This window comes from Trachemys scripta, chromosome 3, assembly GCF_013100865.1.
Source record: "Trachemys scripta elegans isolate TJP31775 chromosome 3, CAS_Tse_1.0, whole genome shotgun sequence".
Taxonomy (NCBI): Eukaryota; Metazoa; Chordata; order Testudines; family Emydidae; genus Trachemys; species Trachemys scripta.
In genome coordinates, this window is record NC_048300.1 from 73045466 (window position 1) to 73063664 (window position 18199).

At 42.0% G+C, this 18199-nt stretch overlaps 1 protein-coding gene across 10 annotated transcripts in view; it reads right to left on the reverse strand.

The window, feature by feature from the left end:
• Positions 1-18199, reverse strand: part of RYR2 (ryanodine receptor 2) — a 690844-nt gene that overhangs the window by 666908 nt on the left and 5737 nt on the right. For 9 of the 10 annotated variants that reach the window (XM_034765046.1, XM_034765042.1, XM_034765040.1 and 6 more), the window contains exon 2: positions 184-240. The exons of the other annotated variant lie outside the window; for it this stretch is intronic. In XM_034765046.1, coding sequence (XP_034620937.1) covers positions 184-240 — 57 coding nt within the window. The remainder of the gene's footprint in view (positions 1-183; positions 241-18199) is intronic. 10 annotated transcript variants of the gene reach the window in all.

Genomic DNA, 18199 nt, shown 5'->3' on the forward strand with positions numbered 1-18199 from the left:
AAATTTCCAAAGGCATTTGATGGTTTTCTGTGGCAGATGATTCTATTTCAAGGAGTATGATGCTGTTATAAATCCATTTCAGCCTCACAGCTGTTCATTCTCCCACTCCTCCCCAATAAAATAAATTATTATGAAACAATACAGTTGCTAATATCTAGCCATAACTTTTTAATAAGAACTTACTACGGCAACGTGCGCTTCCCAAGCTCTAGATGTGGTTCCAATTGTCAAACTGTAATTCTGTAACAGATAAATCATCATAAAAAAGCCACTCACCAATAAGAAATCACACATGTACATAAAGATACGTCATTTTATTAACTTTCAAACTCCTACACTTGCCACCTAAATAAACACTCTACTTTATTGATTGTTTATATTGATCCATGTTTACTTACTCCATAAGTAAATCAAAAAGTACAGCATGGCTTTCTTATGTAAACAAAAATGTGAATGCCATAGGCAGAAAATAAATCAACCTTCCAAGTTCTATCAACTTCTAACTTACAGTATTAATTGGATGACTTTACAGGATTAGAGTTTTAGGAACAGTGATACTTCTAACTTAAGAAGGTCTCAGAGTGGGTGAACTTCACTCCTATGCAGGGGGCCAGCACAAATTGTTCATAAAGCTTTGTGTTGCCCCTCATACTGGGTAAATTCACCTCGCTGCAGCAGGCTAACTACTGAATGTGGCTCTTAGTTTGGAAGTGAAGATTTTTACCTGTGTTTTTCTTAAAAGTTCTAGAACTACCACATGAAACACAAAGACATTGTAGCATAAGAAACACAAATAATTCAGAAAATAAAAAAAATGAACATTTCCAACTTTGCTTCACTAATGGACCCATAAGGAGTTCATAGGGAAGAGGAAATCCAATTAAAAAAAAATGTTAAAATATTCTGGACTACTACTAGATGGATATACTAACAATAGACTAATTGACCCCCCTAATGGTTCATGGTGGCTTTGTGATCATTGAAATAGTGATTCCATCAGTCAAGACTAACAAATACATTTATCTTAAAGAACCTTATTAAATTTTCATTGATGCCAACGGACAGACTCACATTGACTTCAGTGGAATTCCTAGCAGGCCCCAAAACCACAAGCCAGGCTTCAACCAGGATTTCAGAACAAAAAAGAATAATTCATATTTTCTGATAAACCAAAAGGTCCTTTGCTATAATGTACTCAATAAAAAAAATGCCAACTTTGCAGATTGATACTATATCTTGAAGTGACATCTGCCTAGAAATTTCAGTGGATTACAGTTGATGTTAGAATGTCAATTTAAAATAAAACAGCCTCATATGCCAATAAACCATTCAATTCCTAAATTCATATGTGGTTTACTCAAAGTATACATACATTAATTTTTAAATATTTTAAGTAGACACTATACAATCTGATTCTCTCCAGGCTACCTGCCCATTTTTCTCCTTCCTCTCCAAAGATATCATTTACCTACCTCCACTTGTGACTAAACTTCTGATGGCCCCCTATACTTTCCACCCCAAACCAACTTTTCGTTCAGGAGAAGGCCAGGAAGCATACTACACCATTCCAGAAGAAGGGAAATTTCACCTGGTAGGACACAGTGTCTCCCTGCACCCCACTGGGGCCCACTTGCCTCTGAATTAAAATTCAGTGTTCCTTGGGACTACCTAAATGTGCAGTGAGTACTCACTATCTCTTTTCCATAGACAAGGTGGAGAGGGGGAGTGGAGGTTAAGGAAACAGAACTAGAAAAATTGACACATATTAACTAGCCAATAGCCTATTCAAAACACGATGGAGACTTCTGTTTGTAGGGGGAGGAATTCAATAATCTATCCCTCTCCCAGTCTACGGGATGTAATTTTTTTATTGCCGCTGCAGTGCTTTAACGTGGCTTGTGTAGTCGCAGCAGAGAGCTGGGAGAGAGTTCTCCCAGCGCTCTAAAAAAACCCACCTCCATGAGGGCCATAGGTACCAGCGCTGGGAGCGCGGCTTGCTCCCATCACTGGTGCACTGTTTACACTGGCGCTTTACAGCACTGAAACTTGCTGTGCTCAGGGGAGTGTTTTTTCACATCCCTGAGTGAGAAAGTTACAGCACTGCAAATTGCCAGTGTAGACAAGCCCAATGAGCACCGAGCCTTGCTGAATGCCATTGGGGTTTTTTTCTTACTGAATCTTCTAATCGATTTACAAAGGGAAGAGATAGAACCAAACTGCTACCAAACTTCCAAAAAGTACTTCGAGTCCAAGGATAAGCACAGATTTGAGTTCATCCATAAAATTAACTCACACTTTTCAAATGCCTCCTCAAATTTAAATTATAAAATCTGTTTGGTTTAGGTTTCTTATGAACTAGTGCAGAGAAGAATCAGATTTCCACCCAAATAATTGTATTGTTTGAAGTCTGCGGTTCAATCATGTATAGCTGATTGCTCTGTTAAGCATTTCAATTTGCATACCACATTCCACAGAAGACTGTTTCAACAACGCCACCGTATTCTTACACCTGGTCCTGCATATCCTTATTTGTAGGAGTAATCTTTATTCATGCAATTATTCAAATGTTTAAGTGTGCTGCCTACCACTACGTTCCAGACACAAAACAAACAAAATGTTAACAATCTTACAAAATGAATCAATAAGAAATTAAAGACTCTTTATTACCCAAATTAATCCACCAGGATTACGCATAATCAAGACTATCAGCAAGCATCCCCGTAAAACCACATACCTCCCCCTCCTCCTCCAACCATCTCCCTTCTGAAGAGCTGGGGAAAACTGATCAGCTTTGCTGCATGCTCTGGAGATTCAAGCTCTATCAGACCAACACATGGAGGGCAGGGCAGGAAAAGGTAATTCATAGAATCGGAAGGTCATCTAATCCAACCCTCTGCTCAAAGCAGGACCAATCCCCAGACAGATTTTTACCCCAGTTCCCTAAATGGCCTCCTCAAAGATTGAACTCCCAACCCTACGTTTAGCAAGCCAATGCTCAAACCACTGAGCTATCCCTCCCGCCAAGTGCCAAACTTAATAATATCAATCTCTTATATAAAGCCCCCTCACTGAAAATGCTCAGGCACCAGCCCATTTAAGGGCTTGATCCTGTGCCATTAAAGTCAATAGACGTTTTTCCCATAGACTTGAATGGGCGCAGGATCAAACCCTAAACCAGGGAACTCTAAGGGCAGGCCTACACTTAAAACACTGCAGCAGCACAACTGCTCTGATGCAGATGTGCCCCGTAGCGCTTCAGTGAAGATGCTACCTACACCTACAGGAGGGCTTCACCCATCAGCACAGGTGAGTACCACCTCGCTGAGAGGCTGTAGCTATATTGATGGGAGAATTCTCCCATTGAGGGAGAATTAAGGGGTGTGTTTTTTTCACATCCCTGAGCAACGCAGTTATACTGACCTAATTTCCTAGTGTAAACCAAACCTAAGATGAGCACCTCATCTTATCTCAATGACTGTACCAACTCACAGGAAGAGGCATTCTCTCAGGTAGCCAGGAACTAAACCATTTAGGGTTCAATGGATGAAAGCCAACACCCTGAAGAGCACCTAGAAATGAACTGGAAGCTAGCACAGATCTCACTGGAAGCTAGCACAGATCTCACAGTACAAATATAATATCCTTCCTGAATGGGACACCATTCACCATTAGAATGGTGAATTAGGCATGTAGGTGTAGCCTCAAGGACACTACGCTGCAGTAGTCTATTGAATTAAACATGGCTACTTCTGTGAGTAAAGGTTTTCAGCATCACTCCCACTTACTAAAGAAAAAATTACAGGAGTTATATTAGAGGTATGTACAAGTGAAAAGGCATTAGCTCTAAATGTCTTAACTGTTTTCTTTTTGTCCGACTCCTAATATTAATTACAAATAGGTTGACAGGGTTTTTGTTGTTGTTTTTAATTTAAAAAGACTCTTTATTCAATATACCCTAAAAAGAACCATCCTGTGTTGACAACTTGATTTACAGCCTTTTGCCTTTTCAACCTTTATGCTGTTTCTACTTGTTTACCAAATAATCTGTAATGGTTCTGTATATAATACATAATGACTTTTTGAAAATGCAAAAGATTCACTGGCTCAGATTTAAAAAGTGATTAGGGAGTTAGTAAAGCTGAGATGCCTAACACAATGGATCATCTAACATGTTAAGACCGACTCAGAGCCATTTAGTTAGCAAACCATTAATTCAGTAGACTGCTTTTCAGAGCTATTACACTGTACTGGGTGAATGCCTACAGTATTTAGGGAATTTTCAGTTTCTGCCAATGTGGCCACCAGTCATATGCAGTAAATTCAAGTGCTAGATTTAACAGCAACTTCTTTTCCCCCATTTTACATCCATGTATTGCTCACAAGCATTTCCAAGGATTAACCATGCTAGCTAAAGACAAGAATAGTGTGGGAAGGTGTTATGCAGACTTCCACACATCTGTGTATAAATGCACCTCAAGTCTGATCCATGTTATCCTTATTATTCCAATTGTGGGCTTTTCATGAAGCGCATATATACATGCACGCATTCATGATGGTGGTGTACTCTGGATCTTGTGTTTAAGCAGGCACACTCTATGAATGCCACTATGTGCTACTTTTAATTTCCTGGCAATATCATGTCTCATGGTGTAACTGGCAGGTTCTTTGTTCTCCATCAGGCTTTTTATTAATAGTGCTAGATCTCTCTCATTGTACTATTTGCTAATTAATCATATGGTGTATAACTTCAGCTCTGCTTTGAAATATTGTAGTTATACAGCATGTCTGCTGGAGAGCTAGTAGATGGACCAGCATGTGCCACATCACTATCAATACCTTTACTGTGGAAAATGTCAATTAGGGACAAATATTAAACTAAGTTTTATTTAATATGTGACCTTAAAAGAACTTGAATCCCAGTTTCCAAGATTAAGGGTTATTGTACTACTTACGATGCTGATAGAAATATTTTTTGTGTCTCCCAAGTAATCCCTATTGCACATTAAAGCCTGGATCAGATATAGTGAATTACAGTATTTATCTGCTGCTCCAACAGAAGGGAGTGTGTTCAGTCTTTTTGATACATTCCACAAGATTAATTAGTGAGTAAATGCATATAAGAATGGTATAGGTCCATGCACAAGGTCACTTTACTATAGATACATATTTAGATATATATTCATACAATAAATATTAAGTCACATAATTTACAGCCATCTTTATTCTTCTTCTTCCTATAAATAAAAACAAGCTGCAAAGAAAAAAACTGGAATGTCCTCAGGATTGCTGTATGACCAAGAGGACACATTCATCTATCTAGGTATTTAAAAGGCCCCTATCACCATAGTAACTGAGCGCCTTATCTGGGACTGCTTCAGAGACAAATTCCTCATGCCCATATAAAGAGGTTTGATTATCTTGTGTCCAGCCTGTTCTTTCCAGCTGCACTATTAATTATGTTGATTTTTAACCAGGACATGAACATGTAGCACACAAATCCATGAATTATTCTCAGTTTTATGCTAATGTTTATTAATATTGCCACAGTGTTCACAGATATTGAGGATCATATCAATCCAGTGTTTACCATGTTGGTTACATAGTCCATTCATAGTCTGGTATTATTCTTTGTACACCTTTCCAGTTTCTTCCATTCTTCTACAGTAAACATACAAATAAGGTCTTTGGCCAGCACTATCCCCTGGCAAGCCCATTGTTAAATTCACACAGAAGTTAATGCCAACTTATGCAGTTTCACACAGTCAGATCACCCGATAGAAGGGTTTCACCCAAGCATGGATGCCCTCATTATACACAGAACCCAGACTTTACAGTGAATCCTCTGTAGGGGCTTCAACTGAGTCAGAGAGAGGGGGTGAACCAGCTCTCCCCACTTTGTTCTCCTGCAATAATTCTGATGGTCAAGATCTGACCAATTTTGTGTCCTTTTCTGACTTTAGATGAATGACTGATAGGTCCATGCTTTTGTGCTGTTCCATTAATGTGATGTCTTCTGAAAAGCTGAGCTATAATGAACTATAATGAAAACAGAAGTATCTGTAATGACCTGACCACTTACCGCTTTCCATGGCCTCACAGTGTTTAGAATATGAACAAAAAGTTGTGTCATGATACTACAAAAAATATTCTACACATCAGAAACTCACTAATACACATTTCTTGAGTGGTCACCTTTATAATGTCAGCATTTACCAAGAGTTATCAGACTGTGGTATCTAAAATATGGCAGTATCTCCATACTTATAACAGGAAGTAATTACAATATTTTAAATGTTACAATGTAGTAACCACTGGCTTTAGCAAACACTAATTCACATCACAAAACTGGAAGTTTCTTCCCACTTTTCATTAAATACTGGATAGTAGATGCTGTGTTGAGATCTAATATTACTAAGACTTTGTTAGCTTTATAAAAATCTACTACAGTTTATTAAATTAAAATAAAATAAATGGATACACTACATTTTGCAGTGCATTATCGTTGTTACTCTTTGCTTATTTCAAGTTTGGTTGCCAAAAATTATGAACTTAAATGCATAGTTAGGCACTAAAAAGTGCCTTGATTTTGAGAGGGGCAGAGCAACCAGCACTGCCTTTCAAGTCTCCAATTCACAATAGATGCTTCAGTCTTAGTTTGAATTAACAACATTCTATTATATAGGTATTGCAATAATATGAAAGTACCATATTGTTAAGCTCTCTCACATTAGCAGCATATTTGAAAAATCTATTTACTTTACCCAAGAAGAAATAACACCATTATATAATAGTGAAAATGACAACACCTCACCGACCTTTTCTCTCTAACATAAGGAAAAGCAAGAGGTATCAAAATAAATGAATTACACTGCTCTACAGCCAAAATGCTTCTGAAATAAATGTAGTCAAACTTTACTAATTCTGGGTCACTGAGAACGAAAATGATGCTTAAAATTGTTGATTGGCTCTAGTTTTCAAGATATGCTATTGGGTCAGTATATACGACCCTTGACTTGGGAATGGCGGAGGATACTGAGTTATAAAGGGAAGGGATCTCAATTTAAACCATCTTTGACTGGATCTATGAATAAATCTATGACTCGGTTTGGACAGTATTTGCTTTTTAGGCAAAACAATTAATGATGCAATCTGAAGCTGGTATTGCGTCATACATGATATGAATTGCATCATGTTATTCCTAGAAGTCATGGATGATGCAATCATAATGAAGCTTACATCACTCTGCTGAACAAATTGCCCTATATCAGCTCTAGAAATCATACAGTGTCGTGCTCTCTTATTTGTCAGTGTTTGATTTTGCAAAGGGACACATTTCTATTTAGCCAAAGTGAGCAGAGATGCCTCGTACTTGTGTGAACAGTGCAGATAACTTCTGCTATGTTTGTGGTGAAGTGACTTTTGCATCACAAAAACTCAGTATAACCACTAAGGTTAAGAAAGCCTATCACCTTTATTTTGGCTGCAAAACTGGAGATCGGGACAAGAAGTGGGCCCCACACATATGCTGCAACACTTGTGCAACAAATCTTCGCCAGTGGTTGAACAGGAAAAGGAAATCTATGCCTTTTGCAGTGCCAATGATTTGGAGAGAGCCAACAGATCATACCAGCAATTGTTACTTCTGCATGGTGCCTCCAGTTGGGAAAGGTGAGTCAAAGAAGAAAAAGTGGACTGTGCATTATCCAAACATTCCATCAGCTATATGCCCAGTACCCCACGGAGAAGGACTGATGCACCAGAATCATTCTCACTTGAGTCAGACGAGGAAGAGCAAGAGGATGAAACTTCTGGTCCTGAACCATCAATGTCACAGGACCCACATTTTCTCCCATCCTCCTCCTCTGAACCACACCTCATAACACAAGGTGAACTGAATGACCTTGTCAGGGATTTGGAACTACCCAAGAGTAAGGCAGAGCTGTTGGGCTCCAGACTACAGCAGTGGAATCTCCTGGCAGGTGATGTTAGGATTTCCATGTTCCGTGACCGTCAAAAGGATCTTATCCCATTCTTCTTCATGGAAGGTGATCTTGTAGCCTGCAACAACATCGATGGTGTGATGGCAGCCCTCAACATCGTTCACGATCCAGATGAGTGGAGACTGTTCATTGATTTATCGAAGACGAGTCTTAAAGCTGTTTTACTGCATAATGGCAATGTTTTGTCATCAATTACAATTGGTCATGCAGTCCATATGAAGGAAACCTATGACAACATGAAACAACTTTTGAGGTGCATAAACTATGACCAACATCAGTGGCAGCTTTGTGGCGATTTGAAGGTTGTTGCTCTCTTGCTTGGTCTGCAGACTGGATACACAAAGTACTGCTGTTTTCTCTGCGAATGGGATAGTCGTGCAAGAGATTCCTACTACATCAAGAAAGATTGGCCACTCCGACAGTCATTGGCGCCTGGGAGGAAAAGTGTTCAGCATCCACCACTTGTTGAATCAAGGAAGATTTTGTTACCACCCTTACACATCAAGCTGGGACTTTGTCAAGGCCATTGACAAAACACAAGCAGCTTTCAAGTACCTCCGTGGAAAATTTCCAAGGTTAAGTCAAGCTAAGATAAAGGAAGGTGTCTTTGTTGATCCTCAGATTCGTGAACTTCTTCCAGATGATGCATTTGACCATGCACTGCGTGGCAAGGAAAAGGCGGCATGGAAAGCCTTCCACTTAGTGGCAATAAATTTTCTCGGAAACAACAAGGCAGACAACTACAGGTTGTTGGTGGAAAACCTCCTCAGGGCATACAAAAGCCTTGGTTGCAACATGTCACTAAAGATACATTTTTTGCACTCTCATCTAGATTTTTTTCCACCGAACTGCAGAGCAGTGAGCGACAAGCACGGCGAGCGATTTCACCAGGACATTGCAACAATGGAGAAATGCTATCAGGGCAAATGGAGCCCATCAATGCTTGCAGACTATTGCTGGACAGTGACAAGAGATGCTCCATTTAATGAATACAAGAGACATGCCAAGAAGCGCCGAGTAGACACTGAAGAGGACTAAACTATGTACATAATAGTTTTTTGCCTTTTGTTTCATAATAAATTTTATTTATATAACCCTTTTGCTGATTTTTAAAGTGTTACATAAACAGGACAGGTGAAATATTATCATGTAAAGCAACCATAAACACATGATAAGACCTAAGTTTACAATTTATGATTAAAACTCTACTATCTACACAGTATACATAGATATAAAATGTAAAAACTTAAATATCTTAAAAACAGTAGCCAATCAGTTGTTTTAATTGTCATATTTGAATTCAGCACATCAAAATACATAATAAATAGCACATTTTATCTCTGAAGCAGACGACTTCTCAAAAATTGTAGACCAGTGTTATTCTACAATTATCAATTTACTGGCATTCAAGATTATTAATGGTTTTATAAAACAAATATATAAAATTACACTACTACCAAAGCTGCTTTGAATCACTGTTGGCCTACACTATTTTTTGGGTAGTCATTTTTTTCTGTTAAGACACACAGACAGTAACTTCCCATAAAAATGTTCCACTTGTGTTCTTGATATCATCACTGTTGTATTCTCTACAGGTAGAGAATACTGCAATAACTCTATTTTGTTATGATGGCAATTTTAAGGGCAATTAAAATAAATTACTGTAAATATTTCAGTTTGGGCAGCTAACCCCTTCTTCCCTATTCTTTGATCAATTTCTATGATGTATACATCTTATCAGGCAACAGGCATTCCATTTTGAAAGCAGTCAGATACTGCTGTCACGTGAAGTATACTGCTGAAACACCCCAGTGTGGTTTAAATGTTTAAGTTTACATGAACTTGGGTCTCATAAATAAGGGCAGAATAGAGACCAGAGATAACAATAATGTTAAGACAAACACAAAAGCTACATGAGTCTATTCTCACACAACTAATGAGAGAATTTACTGAGCAGAGCTAGTTTGGGAAGTGAAAGTAATCCTTTTCCCTTTGTCTACAATGAAGGAAGATTTAGCTCAGGCTTTTTCCAACTGTTTGAATGATGGAGAAACTAATTTCACATAATAAAATCAATTTTCAGCCCTACTTCTTCACCAAACCCAAACCAATTCCCCACCAGCAAACCAAGCACGTGCTTGGGGCAGCACATTTTCAGGGGCAGCATTCCGGCCATCTTTTTTTTTTTTTTTTTTTTTTGTTTGGGGGCAAAAAACCCTAGAGCCGCCCCTGGCAGCAGCAGTGTGTCATGTGCTGGGGGCACCCTGGGGCTGCTGCGGTTCGCGCCGCCAGCCGCGGGGGAGTAGTGCCCGCACCTTGTTGCCAGGACGGGCGGGCTCTGAGTGGGGGACACTCTGGCTGGGGGCCTCCCCGCGGGGCATGCAAAGCCGCCTGTAGGTGCTGCAGGGCAGCCACCCCCCAGCGCCGCAGCCGGGGCTGGGCAAAGCGGCCTGAGCCATAGAGGGCCCGCGTCTCACTCTCCGGGGCTCCGCTCCCTCTGGGGCTGCCCTGCCCCAGCTCCTCAGGCCCCTGCCAGGGCGGTCCCCCGGCTCTGTCCTCCAGGGAGCCCCGGCTGGAGGGACCCTGGGCGGAGGTGCGGCCCGGGAGCCCCGCTGCTTATCCCGACCCTGTCAGCACCGGACCAGCTGGAGGCAAGGGGGGAGTGGGGGGGGAAGAGAGAGCTCAGTGCTGGGGTGCAGGTGGGGTGGGGTGGGATGGAGAGCCCAGCACTGGGGCGGCAGGGGGTGCAGGTGGGGTGAGGGAAGAGAGATCCCAGTGCTGGGGTGGCAGGGGTTGCGGGTGGGGTGGGGGAAGAGAGAGCCAAGGGCTGGGGCGGCAGGGGTTGAGAGTGGGGGGGGCACTGGTGTGGGGGGGGGAAAGCGCAAGGCCGGGGTGGGGGGCAAGCCAAAATGTTTTTGGCTAAGGGTGGTAAAAAACTTAGAGCCGGCCCTGCAAGTAGCTCAGTGAGACCATGACTATACTACAGAGTTACGTCAACTTAAGTTAGGTCGACGTACAGCCACCACTGTAATTGCATGTCCACACTAAGCTCCTTGTGCCAGTGGAGTGCGTCCACAGTAGCAGCTCTTGCATCAACACAGAGAACAGTGCACCATGAGTAGCTATCCCACTATGCACCTCGCCACCATCTGCCACAGGGGGTTTTGGGAAGGGTTTGCAATGCCTCCTGGGGGCAATTTCAGCATCCCAGTTGCAGTTTTCTCCATCCCCTCATTCTATGGGCTTCCTATTTTGTACCACTTTTCAACAGCCTTCTATAAACCACATGAGCACCATCTCTGTCAGAAAGCCTGGATCTTTCACTGCTCTCCAGTATTGTGGTGAGCATTGTGAACACAACACACCTGATCCTGCAGTATTTGATGAGCTACGAGTCTGATGACAATGCCTTGGTGTCTGTCTTGCTGTGTGCCATGGAAAGAAACAATTCAAGATTGCAGTTAGCATTCACGGAGCAGCTGCACATGGTGGACCGTCAGTTCTGGGCTTGAGAAACAAGCACTGAGTCGTGGGATTGCATCGTTATGCAGGTCTGGGCTGCAGAACTTTCAGATGTGCAAAGCCACCTTCCCGGAACTGTATGCGGAGCTCACCCCTATCTTCCAGTGTAAGGACACCAAAATGAGAGCTGCATTGGCAGTGGAGAAGCGAGTGGCGATCACAGCGTGGAATCTGGCAACACCAGACTGCTACCAATCATTGGCAAATCAATTTAGAGTCGGGAAATCAACCAAGGGGGTTGCTGTGATGCATGTGTGCAGGGCCATTAATCGCCTCTTGCTGCAAAGGACTGTGACTCTGGGCAATGTACATGAAATAGCGGATGGCTTTGCAGCAATGGATTTCCCTAACTGTGGTGTGGCAATAGATGGCAGGCATATCCCTATTTTGGCTCCAGACCACCTTGTGATGGAGTACATCAACAGAAAATGCTACTTTTCTATGGTATTGCAAGCGCTGGTGAATCACCAAGGTCATTTCACCAGTATCTACACAGGCTGGTTAGGGAAGGTGCATGATGCACACATCTTTAGGAACACAGACCTGTACAGAAATTTGCAAGCAGGGGATTTCTTTCTAGACCAGAGGATTACCACTGGGGATGTGGAAATGCCAATAGTGAACCTCGGAGATGCAGCCTACCCTTTGCTCCCATGGCTCATGACTGGCTCAGCAGAAGTGCTTCAACAACAGGCTCAGCAGGTGCAGAATGACTGCTGAATGTGTCTTTGGCCACTTAAAGGGCCATTGGTGCTGTCTCCTCAGCAGGCTAGACCTCAGGGACGACACTATCCCCAGCTGCCTGCTGTGCACTTCATAGTATCTGTGAAGCAAAAGACCTTTCCCCAGGGCTGCGGCGCGTGAAAATTGAATGGCTGTCTCCTGATTTTGAGCAGCTAGATACCAGGGCTATCAGAGGGGAGCTATTCAGATCAGAGAGGCTTTGAAGGAGCATTTTAACCATGAGCCACAGTAATGCGTGTTGCTGTAATGTGTTGAGTCTGACATTGGTTTTTTTGCACTGTAGCACAAACCTGGTAATGATTGCTGTGTGTACACTACTATAACAATGGAAATACACCTATTGCTACTGTCTGTGAATGTTAGTAGCAGTTACCACGTGTTGGAGAATAATAAAGATTCATTTACTTTCCATACATTTATTTTTATTCCACACTCATCCAAACATACCAATGTCATGCTGATGTACACGTCATACACACAGGGAAAAGTATCTTTAAAGGGAAAGGGACACTGAATTCTCAAGCACATATGCCAATGAGGCTCTTACAGCAAGGTGTCGGTCCTGCTGTCATTGTGCATAACCTCCCACGGGGTGGAGTGCCTGCGGTACTGCTGCAGCCACAGAGGATACGTGGAATGGGGGAGGGACGTCGGGAGGTCCTGAAATGCAGTTCTCTATGGGCTGCACGAGGAGGTGAGCATGGACGTGTTCAGCCTGAAATTCAATCAGAGACTGCAACATGTCTGTTTGCTCCCTGAGCAATGTTATCATCTGTCCCTGTCCCTGCTTCTTTTCCTCAGTATTCCTCTGCATTTTCTCATTGATTGCTCGCAATCTGACGCATCAGAGGATTGCAGCACCTCCTGGAACAAGTCTTCCTTAGACCTCTTCTTTCTTTTCCTTATCTAGCCAAGCTGCTCTGCCAGTGTGCATGAAGAGACCTTCAAGGCCACATCTGCAGCTGCTAAAGAAACAATGGACAGAGGTCCTACTGTCAGTGCACTTACACCACTGGATCCAATCAAGTTACAAGAACAACTTTCTCACTTTCTCTTGGAAGTCATACAGCACAGTGGCAGCCTCAGCCATGGTGAGTATGGCCCGTGGGGTGGGGAGGGGAAGGGATGAATTGGGACAAATTGGAGCTGGGGGTGGCGGTAGCACTGGGTTATCAGTACAAGCGCATAGGGCTATTGTACTAAATACTGGCACTGGGGATGAGTTGGGACAAGGAGGGGGATTGCACTGGGTTATTGTACTGAATACTAGCACCATTTTCCAGGGGCGGTGGTGATTGTAACTAGTATCTCACTTCTGAGGGTAACCAAGAAAGCAAGGGAGCACATTCTGCATGCATGTGGCTACAGACTGGGTCCATATGCTGCTAGCCTGTGTACTGCAATAGTGCCTGCCGAAGTAATTGCCAAGTGGCGCGGAAAAAAGTGTCCTACTATGGAGGAAGAAACAAGACAGCCTTCCCAAGAAACCTTCAGCAGAGGATTGCAGATTACCTCCAAGAAAGTTTCCCAGAGATCTCTATGGAGGATTCAAGGGACATCCCAGTGTGCATAAACAAACTTTTCTGCCTAGCTGTACAGGGGAAATGAGAAGCAAATAGCAACTGTACCTGTATTGGTTATTTCACTACCTCTTCTACCCTGATAAAAAAAAAAGGAGTACATGAGCAGATGTGTCCCTGCAGTATTGACGCAAACTGAATACTTACCAGAGGTTCCCTCCCCTGCATTAGGCTCAGCACAGCTGGACTGCTAGGAGTGGCTAGACTGCTCTGGAGTCAAAAGGAGGTCCTGGCTTCCCACACCACCAGATCTCCCTGTTGCCTGCTCCCCATCCTTTTCTGCCTCCACTTCCTCATCCAGCATGTCATCCTCAGGGTTCACTCCAGTGGCTGGGGACTCCAGTCCCCCCCGAAGTATCCATGGGGCTCTTGGCAGTGGAGGTGGAGTTGCCGCCAATGATGGTGTGCAGCTCCTTTTAGAAGCAGCATGTCTGTGGCTCCACACTAGAGCAACTATTTGTCTCCCTTGCCTTCTGGTATACCTGCCTCAGCTCCTTTATTTTTTTTACACGGCACTGCCATGTGTCCCAGTAATAGCCCTTCTTCTCCATGCCCAGAGCGATCTGGCCACAGATATCAACGTTCCTGCAGCTGGAGCAGAGCTGTGATTGCACAGCCTCCTCTCCCCATACCCCAGGGAGATCCATTGCCTCCGGTGCACTCCAGGCAGGAGTGCGTTTGCTGCATGGGGCCGGCATGGTCAGCTGGGCAGTAATTATGTTAGTCCTCCACTCCAAACAAACAGAGAGAGCAATTTCAAAGCTTCCTGGGGCTTTAAAAGGGGAGGAACACATATCTGTGTACCTGGCTAGAAGGCAAACAAGTTCAAAACGGTGACCAGAGCGGTCACGGTGGGCACAGTACAACACCTTCTGGAGGCCATATAGGTCGATGCAAGCAACAGTGTCTACACTGAGACTGTGTCGCTCTAACTACACTGTCCTAAGCACTATGCATCTTGTCCAGGTGGCCGGGGTAGTAGGTGAGTTAGAGCAGAGGAAGGAGCATTGTAACATGTATGCCTCCATAGTTAGGTTGACATAAGCTACTTTACATCAACTAACTTTGTAGTGTAGAAAAGCCCTTGCCTTGGTGAGTACTTTTAAAAGATCAGCTATGAGCTAATTTCCTTGTACCGCTGCCCACTCCCACCCCACCCCACCCCAAAAATATAAGAAAATTAGTAGTGTCAGTGCCTCTCTTTTCTTTCCACCCTATTCTGTTCCTCAAAAGGTAGACCCAAGGCCTTGTCTACACTACCACTTATGTCAGCAAAACTTATGTCACTCAGGGGGGTGAAAAAACACACCCCTGAGCACCATAAGTTTTGCCAGCATAAGTGGCAGTGTGCACTATGTTGGAGGAGAGCTTCCCCTGCCCACAGAGCTACCAGCGCTCATTGGGGGTGGTTTAATTATATTGATGGGAGAGCCCTCTCACATCGGCAAACAGTAGCTACATGAGAGATCTTACAGCAGCACAGCTGCATCAGTACAGGAGGTACAAGGAAACCAATTAATGGCTGAACCACTCCAATACTTGTGATTTTTTATTTCCATTCCAGTCATTCTGAAAAGTGGCGCTGAACCTTTTTCCTCATGCTTAAAAACATTGTCCTCTGCACAGAAACCACGTTTCTGTCTGCACAGAAAATATCACCCCAAAAAGTTATTTATTACCTCCGGACAAGATTTAAGGGTCTGATCCTGCTTCCATTGTAGTCAACAGCAAAATTCCCATTGACTTCGATGGTACAGGATCAACCCCTTAACTTGTTCAAAACACAAATAAAATTGCTCTGGTTTTACTTCCACTTTACCAGTGAAAGGGAAATCCATCTCAGGAAACATACACAGCTTAATTTTCCCAGAACTGCTGCACTAAGAGATTCATCAGATAAGCCATAAAAGAAATCTCATCAATCCATATTGGCAGATTTGGGGTCTTTCCATGGTGTGCTTATTGGATTTGCCAGAATTGAGATTATATTTACGGAACAGTAAATACTGTGAGTACATTTCTAGGCATTCTGCCTGCAAACAAGAGTGTTAGGTTGAAATCCTGGCTCTACTGAAGTCAATAAGAGTTTTGCCATTGACTTCAATTGAACCAGAATTTTACTCTTGATACATATAATAGAACGTCACTAACTCATGGCTGACTGTAAGACCCACTGCAAATTAATGTATTTTACAAATTAGTAAGCAAAACAAACATTAAAAGCAGTGACACTATATCACAAGGTGTATTTTGTTCATAGTGTAGGTTAGTGTTAACGATTTATGTCAATACCTCATAATAGACTAATAAATATACCATGGTGTATTTTTGTGGAAGTTAATGGATCTTCATAATAGGAGACCTCATTACTGCATCTGCTATTAAATATTTGCTGAGTGAAGTGGAGAGAGACGGCTGGTTTTGTGTGCAAATCAGCAAAGTAAGATTTAGAGAGGCACAACTGCACACAGTGCAGGAAGAACACTACCGATTTGTTTCATCACCAATCAAACTGAAACAGTCATACCAAGACAAATCTGAACTCCTCTCACATATTTCATTAGGATTAATTAATTTTAAAGTTTAGTGAAAACTGCTCAATCATTAACACTACTGAAACAATGGACAAAAAAATCCAATTTGAGTCACTCCATTTTTATTAGAAATTGTAACAAAGTCCAGTTTTGAGTGATTGCGAAGATGCCATCCACCTCCCCCCCCCCGCAAAAAAAAAACCACTCTCAAACACCCCTCACAAAACCAAATCCAAACCCCAAATGACTTACTCAATTCAGGAAATTCAAGCAATATTTTAGATGTAATTTGAAAGGGACACCATAAACTTACATTTCCTGCCTGACACAGTTTAACCTACTATTGTAACAAGTAACACCTGTAACTGAAAAATTATAGAAAAAAATCTGTATTTTTCAGTTCATTTAACTTGTATATTTGACATCACTTTGTGTAGAGCCATTTTCAATGTTTCCCCATATAATCAGTTTCCCCTCTTTGATCCTGATTCATAAAAGCACTTAAGCATATGCTTAAATCTAATCCTTATGCAAAAAAGCACCTTAAGTACTTTTCTGAATCAGGACCTTTGTGTGTACCTTTCATATAGCAACAGGGGTGAGAAAATCCACTTTTTAAAAACATGATAGGTAACTGTGTAAAACCACAAAATTTGGCAGGGGAACTCAGAAGCAGATGTAACACTGAAACTACATTAAACTCATATTTTGAAACTGACTAATTTACAAGTTAGTAGAGTTCTTTTAAATCCTATAGCTTTAACTCCTGTGAGCACCCCACCCAAGCCCTTGATCCAACAATGAACTCCGTACATGGCAGATATATAAATATATTTGTATTTTAAAAGGAATAGAAATCCTCATGCCTCAGGACATTAGTCAACCAACTGATGGGGATTGGAAAGCAACTTTCTTGAACCTCTCTTTAAAGCAGCTGATAAAGGCAACTCTGACAAATAGGGCAGTGGACTAGATGGATCACTGGTATGGTCAAGTAAGAAAATTCCAATGTTCACATCCTTGAACCAATCTGTAAAAAAAACAAGATATTTTTTGCATATAGTTCACAAACAAAAGAGGGCTAAATTTGTTGGATAAGTTGTTCACTACATTTAGTCCATTCAGCTCTATTCCAAATCAGAATTTGAGCTCATATTCAGTGCTGACACTGCAGTGCAGTTTCAGGAGGAGGAGGAAGGTGAATACATTGCAATGCTAGCCATGCCATCCCTTTTATGAGATGCTGACCTGTGGTCCTTCGTATCAGTCTCTGGTGGATATCCAGGAGTCTCATATTGTGAGTCATAAATGGTACCTTTTAAAAATTGACAAGAGTGTTCTGGTCAATGTAGTCTCTCAGTAAAACTGGTTCAAACACCCAAGGCTGTTTTTGAAAGGTTTGCTGAGTGTATATAGGTGGCTTTGTTTTTATACATGGTCACTGCAACAACCAGAATCTAACTCATTATCATAAACCACTTGAAGATACCTGGTATATGAAAAGCACTATAGAAAAATAATTCAGTACTATTGCTTTCCACTCTAGGATACACTTTAGAAGAAATTCAGTTTATGTTTATTTTCCTTTTTATTATTTGTAATAATTTACACGAAGACAAGATCCTGAAGATCTCATCAGCTTCTGTTGTTTATCTTCCCTCAATTTCCACAGTGTTAACTGTGAAAGACCTCAATTCAAGACAGCACGTCAACACATAACTTAAGCATGTGCTTCACTTTAAATCTCATGTAATTGCTGTCCTGGAAAGGAATGCTTTCCTGAATGAAGGCCAATGTGATTTTGAAATACCTGGTGCTG